The 7,355-nt window shown below is 46.4% G+C and overlaps 1 protein-coding gene across 1 annotated transcript in view; it reads left to right on the top strand.

Moving 5' to 3' along the window:
• The window catches only part of NEGR1 (neuronal growth regulator 1), a 121,421-nt gene that overhangs the window by 109,790 nt on the left and 4,276 nt on the right, over window positions 1-7,355 (top strand). The window contains exon 3 of the mRNA XM_033516257.1: window positions 6,187-6,312. Within this exon, the coding sequence (XP_033372148.1) occupies window positions 6,187-6,312 (126 nt within the window). The remainder of the gene's footprint in view (window positions 1-6,186; window positions 6,313-7,355) is intronic.

Below are 7,355 nucleotides of genomic sequence, written 5' to 3'. Positions count from 1 at the left end.
GGCTCCAGCCCTGGAGCAGCTCCTGGATGGAATTCCCTGAGGATTTGGAGTCGATGCTCCTTGGGGTCCCTTCCAGCTCCCAATATTCTGTGGCTCTGTGCTCCTGGAGCAGGTGGGAGAGAACTGGGGCTGAGAGGAAAGGACCAGGAGCTGCTTTTCACATCAGAGCAAAACACTCAAAATGGGAAGTAAGCAGAGCCATATGGTTGGGATACAGAGGAGGGGGAGTGATGCAGCCAGGGAACTGTCAAGGGAAATTATTTTAATAACTATCTTGGGAAAACGATGTAAATCTGTCATTCAGGCTCACTGGAGAGAGACTGAACCTGTAGAATTCTCCAAAAGGAAAAATGCAGTTATAAGAAATCATCTCAAATCATTACAGCTCTTTTATTTAGTTCCTGTGACAGCACAAGCAGCAACAGGTATATCACTGTTTACCTGTCACAACCCTCTAATATTCTCATTTTGCCTGTAAGGAGCAGTGATGAGGTTTTACCTCTAATTTTCTAGTCTGGAATTCTTTTCTTGGCACTTTGTGTGTGGCAGAAATCCTTCAGTGAAAATCCCTTTTCCCCCTTAGGCTGGAATTTGTGTTTAAAAGCTGCACATCCCTGCTGGAGTGCACAACCCCCCCGAGGGGGGCACGGGGAGATCCAGCCCCTGGGACAGGGACAGGGGGTTTAGGTGGGATTTTAGGGAAAGGTTCTGCCCCCAGAGCTGCAGGACACAGGGTGGGATCCTGGGGGGGCTGTGCAGGTGGGAATGATCAATACCCAGCTCAGGATATTCCATAATTCTACAATTCTCTGACTCCAAACTCACACAGCCCCTTCAGCAGCCTGCACACCCTGGGTGCAGCTCTTCCTTTGCCTGCCAGGACCACAAAATAAATCTGAGTTGATTTTGAATTATTACATTTTATTGCTTTTCTGGCTGAGCAAACGATGCTGGCTGGAAGCTGAGCCTGCAGGATCTGGGTTGTGGTGTGGCAGGGGAGCAGTGGGGTTTTAGGGGGATAATGTGGGTGTCTTTCTGTAATAACAGCAGCTCATTGACCCCTTCTGGGGGAGCCAGGCTGATGGCACAGGAGGAAGGAGGAGCTGGGGATGGTTTTGGCAGCCTGGGGAAGCTTGGAGGGGTTTGCTGGTGCCTCACTGAGGGCAGGGATCCGTCTGCTGGGATATTTGTGGGGTTTTGCTGCTCTTTCTTTGGCCTCTTTCACTCTGCAACTCCTTAATCACAGAGATCTGCAACTCCTTAATCACAGAGATCTTCAGGAGCTTCCTGGGACCAGGAGTTTTAGAGATGTTCAGACTGGTTTATTGAGGTTTATTCAGGCTGTGTTTTAACTGGCAAATGTTCATCCTGTCCCCCCCAGCAGTCCCTTTCTCACCCTGGGTAAACTCTTCTCTTCTTGCCTTAGTGATCACTCTGCTGGTTATAAAATGAACCCAGGGGGGCAGTGGTTTAAACCAGGTGAAATCTTGGATTATTTTAACCTTTGATTGTTTTCATATTGATGATCCTTCGTCTTTAACCCCTTCCAGCCTGGCCTTGGGCACTTCCAGGGGCAGCCACAGCTCCTGTGGGCAGCCTGTGCCAGTGCCCAGGAAATAAAGGAAATAAAGGAAATAAAGGAAATAAAGGAAATAAAGGAAATAAAGGAAATAAAGGAAATAAAGGAGAACCTCAGCTGTTTTCTGGTGCAGAATGGAAATCCCTGGCCACCCCTGTGTGTCACTGAGCCCCAGCAATGGGGCCCTGCTCAGCCAGCACTCGGTGCCCAGCTGGGAAAATAAAGGAAATAAAGGAGAACCTCAGCTGTTTTCTGGTGCAGAATGGAAATCCCTGGCCACCCCTGTGTGTCACTGAGCCCCAGCAATGGGGCCCTGCTCAGCCAGCACTCGGTGCCCAGCTGGGAGGGCTTTGGCTCCAGCCACCAGGAGGTTGCTTTTTTTCATTATTATTTTTGCCCTTTATAACTTTTTGGCTCCATTTCCATGATTAAACCGTTGGCAGAGCTTTGATTGCAGAGTGTTGCTCGCTGAAAGGAGCTTGTGGAGTGGCTGAAAGCTTTTCCAGGGAGTGGGGAAAGCTGAGCTGCAGCTCCTGCTCCGAGTGCTCTGTGCTCCAGGAATGTCCCACGGGGACAGCTGAGCTGCCCTGGCTGGAGGAAAGGCAGGAAAACACAAGCCACAGACACAAATCTCATCCCATCCTGTGTTTGCATCACTCCTTTGGGGCAGAATTCCCAAATGGGATCGTTCCTGCTCCACTCCTGCCCTGACAATGGCTCCAAATTGGTCTCAGATAAACTGACCACAGAAACCAGGTGAAAATCAAGTTCTGAACATCACTGATGTCCCATTAATTCCAGAGATTCTGGTTACACTGCCACGGATATCAAAGAGCAAAAGATTCATCCCAAACTTAGAAAGCTCCACTTGTGTGAGACCTTTTGTCACACTGCCAGGAATTGGAAATAAATGAAGGCTGGAGATGAAACCATTTCTCTTCCCACCCATCATTTATTTCCTCAGCCCCACTTTGCCAAAGCTGCTGTGTTTGAGACAAATTGTGTTTAATTAGGAGGAGGTGGAGACCTTTAGGCCACGCTCTTCAATCACAGTGCCTGGAGGAACTAATGATGGAAATGCAGAATAAAGGGGCTGGGAGCTGTTCCTGCTGCTGACTGATTGTCAGGAGGGAGGGCTGGTGCCAGCACAGGAAAATCTCCTGATTCAAAATCTGTGTTCAAGACACTCTGGAAATTGTGTTTGTGGTGGGGGCTGACAATATTCACAGCTCTGTAAATATTGAGCTCATCTGAGTATGAAATGAAAAAAAATAAAATATAAAAAGTATAGAAAGCAAAGCAATTTTCAGTAAGTATTGATAAATTATTTTACCACCCTGAAAAGCACAGTTATCTTTTTTTATGATCAATACTTGGCATGCAAGATGTCCAACCACACAAAGGAGTAATCATTTCTGGAGATGTTTGGGGTTGTTTGGTTTTAAATGGTTCAGAGAGGTTTAGGGTTGGGTTTTGTTTAAAATCAGGGGTTTGGGGTGTGGCATTCGTGTTTAGGGGAGCAGGGTTGTTTCCAGGGCATTTGGGGATGTGCTGCTGCAGGGAACTGGGGAACTGTGGGATTATAGAACTGTGGAATTGTGGAATTGTAGAACTGTGGGATTATGGAATTATGGAATTATAGAACTGTGGAATTGTGGAATTATAGAACTGTGGGATTATGGAATTATAGAACTGTGGGATTGTGGAATTATAGAACTGTGGGATTATAGAATTGTGGGATTATGGAATCATAGAACTGTGGAATTGGGGAATTGTAGAACTGTGGGATTGTGGAATTATAGAACTGTGGAATTGTGGAATTGTAGAACTGTGGGATTATGGAATTATAGAACTGTGGGATTATGGAATTATAGAACTGTGGGATTATAGAATTGTGGGATTATGGAATCATAGAACTGTGGAATTGGGGAATTGTAGAACTGTGGGACTGTGGAATTATGGAATTGCAGAGCTGTGGAATTGTAGGATTGTGGAACTGTGGAATTGTAGGATTGGGGAATTGTAGAACTGTAGGCCTGTGGACCTGTGGAACTGGAATTACAGAACAGTGGAACTGTAGAACTGTGGAACTGTGGAATTGTGGAATTGTGGAATTGCAGAGCTGTGGAATTGTAGGATTGGGGAACTGTGGAATTGCAGAGCTGTGGAATTGTAGGATTGGGGAATTGTGGAACTATAGGCCTGTGGACCTGTGGAACTGTGGAATTGTAGGACTGTGGAATTGTGGAATTGGAATTATAGAACAGTGGAATTGTAGGGTTGTGGAAGTGTGGAATTGCAGAATTGTGGAATTGTGGAACTGTAGAACTGAGGAAGTGTGCAATTGTACAGCTGTGGAATTGTGGAACTGTAGGACTGTAGGACTGTGGACCTGTGGAATTGCAGAGCTGGGGAATTGTAGGATTATGGAATTGTGGAACTGTGGAATTGCAGACCTGTGGAACTGTGGAATTGTAGAATTGTGGACCTGTGGAATTGTGGACCTGTGGAATTGCAGACCTGTGGACCTGTGGAATTGCAGAGCTGGGGAATTGTAGGATTGTGGAATTGTGGACCTGTGGAACTGTGGGGTGCCAGCCCAGCCAGGCCCTCCTGGGTCACATCCCTGCCAAGGAACCCCAAAATCCCCCCTCCCAAACCTGGGCCACGTTTAGCCAGGGCTCTCACCTGCTCTGCAGGCAGCCTGTAAATCCTGGAGCTGATCCCAGGCCTCTCCTGAGCCTTCTTTTCTCACAGCTCCACATCCCCAGTTCTCTCCAGCTTCTCCTGCAGCAGCTGCCCAGGCCTTCAGTCACAGCCTGTCCAACAAGGGGAGGTTTAAATTCAACACATTGTGCAAAAAGGGAAGGGTTTACTTTAAAACAGTAACATTAAATCAATGTTTTAATTTAACATTAAAAAAGAAGAAGCCAGATGAATGCAAAGCACTTTCCATGTTGGATCCCAGCACCGAATTTACTTGGGAGCTTAATTCCTCTTTCATCCTTGTTTATTATCTCATTTCTTTGCCCTTCCATTAATCCATTTACTGAAGAAATGCTTATTTGCTGCTTTATTTAATTTTTTCCTGACCTTCACAGCTCCACGTGATCTGGGTGGGAGGCATGAGGTGGGGAGTAGCTCTGTGATGGGTTTAATGTGCACTCCAAGCTCAGCAGAGCAGATTTTAAATGCCAAATCTGCTCCTAGATCAGAGTCTTTGGAGGTGTGGGAAGAAATACGGATGAAAAACAAACATTTTTTAATTCTTAATAAATATTAACGTTCCATTGTGATGCTGCACATACATTTGAGTCATAATTACTAAATTCCACAGATTTTAGTGATCTGAATGTAATGATCCCTATCAGCCAGTAAAGAGCAGAAAAATTAGCAGTGTTTCTGATACAGCAGAAATCCTGATTTATCTCAAACTGTGAGATTTCTGTCCTGGGAAGGATGAATTTCCTGGGAAATGACTGTCAATAATAACATCCCCGATTTGCCACGAGCCCCAGCTCAGGTTGTGTCACTTCTGTCACTTGCCAGGATTACACTGTGCAGCAGGGCTGCAGCTCTGTGCTTATTTGGGGCTTATTTTAATTAATGGACCTCTCAGATTCATCTCTTTTCTAATTCTATTCTGGAAATGCATGGGTGCTGTGACCTGCTCAGTGTCATTGTAACGAGACTTACAGACATCTTCAACGAGCTTTGATTTAATTTCCTCGCTGAAAAGCCCAGATTAAAGAAGAGCCCAGTCAATTAGGAAAGGAACAAAGCTCGTACTTAAGAGGAAATCACTTAATCTGCAGCAAGTCTGGAAAATTCTCCACCTTCTACCGTGTCACAGCTGAAATCTTCCCTCAGAAAGGTGGAAAGTTCCTGATGGGGAGCCCCAAAATGCAACAAAAGCCGAGTGAATCAGATCTTCATGGCTGCAGCAAAAGCTGCAGGGCTTGGTGGCTGGATTAGGGTTAATCAGGACAGCCTGAGCTGGGCTGGAGCCCTCTGAGCCAGCCTGGCAGAGCTGGGAATGTTCACCTGGAAAAGGATCCAGGGAGGGAGAGCTCTGTGCTCTGCAGCCTCTCAGGGATGTACAGCACAGCCGTGCCTGGGGGGGACACTGGGCTGGGACACAGCAAAACCAGGCAGGAATCTGGGAGAGAAAAGCTGGGCAGGCACTTGGGTTAGAATGGATGAGCCCCAAAACAAGAGGAAACGACAAAATAAATCTGTTTTAGCCCTCTCTGCGAGCAGCTTGGGCTCTCCAGGTGCACACAGAGTGGCTGGAACAGCATCATTAATTTTTAAAAGTACCAGAAAAACCTAATTCTGTCCTCTTTGCAAACTGTCAGGAGCAAGCTCAGCCTTGCCTGGAGCAGGAGCATCCATCCTCCCCCAGCTCTCCAGCAGCTCCTGCTCTCAGAGAGGAAATTGCTGCTTTTTGTTTGTGGTGTTTGGAGTCCAGGGCTGAGTTCCTGGCTGTGATGGGGAGGGCTGTGCTCCCCAAAATGAGGTTCTGCAGTTCCCCCCAGCCCTGGCGGTGCTGGATGTCTGAGCTGAGGCAGCAGCTCCCCTGACACCCCTTCCCTGTCTCCTTGCAGTGTCTCCCAAGATATTCCGGATCTCCAGCGACATCGTGGTGAACGAGGGCAGCAATGTGACACTGGTGTGCCTGGCCACGGGGAAACCAGAGCCCTCCATCTCCTGGAGACACATCTCCCCCTCGGGTGAGTGCCAGGGCAGCTGGGGAGGGATGGGAACCAGGAAAATCCCATTGTTCATCCATAAATCTCACATTTACACAGCTGGCAGGGACCTGGACTCTGGTGAGTGTTGCCACTCAGTCCCTTGGTCAGCAGGAGCACTGGTTTGTGTGTCTGTGTGTCCTTCCACAGGGGTTTACATCTCCTCTTTCTGGATCCTCATGGGACAGACCTGTTGTTATCACAGGTGTAATCTGCTCTTCTCTGCCACAATAGGTGGTTATGCAAACTGGTTTTCATTCTTCTGATTTTTATTTACAAGCCAGCTGCTGGTTTATCTAGAGTAGCAGGGCTTAAACTATATCCTATAGGTTGCTTTTTAATAATATCTAATATATTATTATTAATAGATATAAATTATAATATTAATATATTAACAATATGTTATAATATATTAATAATATGTTATTAATAATCTAATATCTATTATACCTAATATAAGATCTATTTTAATAATATCTCTACCTCTAACAGAGGAATGAGGACCCTAAATATGAATCTATATCTTTACATGTGTGTAACACAGTCATGGATCAAACAATTCCAGGTAAAATCCAAGCAAGGATGAAATGAGGAACAGGTGGGGCTCTCTGGAGATGGGAAATGGGAGAGTTGAACACAGGACCAGGTTTAGTTTGCTGTCATTTCTTCCCCTGCTACAGGGTGGGATTTTTGGGGTGTCAGGGTTGGGAGCTGGAATTCTGATCCTGGTGGGTCCCTCCCTCAGGATCCTGGAGGATTCCACACCACTGAACCATTATTCCATGATCCAGTTCATCAGAATGGCCTTGCTGAAAGAATTAAAGGATGTGCATGAAAAACTGTGAACAAAACAGCCACTAAAATATCCCTGGTGTTGGATATTTCCATTTACCCCCTGGTTCCTGGTAAGACACCAAAAGGAGAGGCTTTGGCTGGTGTCAGAGCCTTCTCCCCACTGCAGCTGCTCCCTGTGAGCAGAGCAGGGGCCCTGGGGAGATCCCTGCTCTGGAAATGAGGATTTTGTG

Source organism: Parus major, chromosome 8, assembly GCF_001522545.3.
Source record: "Parus major isolate Abel chromosome 8, Parus_major1.1, whole genome shotgun sequence".
Taxonomy (NCBI): domain Eukaryota; kingdom Metazoa; phylum Chordata; class Aves; order Passeriformes; family Paridae; genus Parus; species Parus major.
This window is presented reverse-complemented; position numbering and strand designations above follow the sequence as displayed.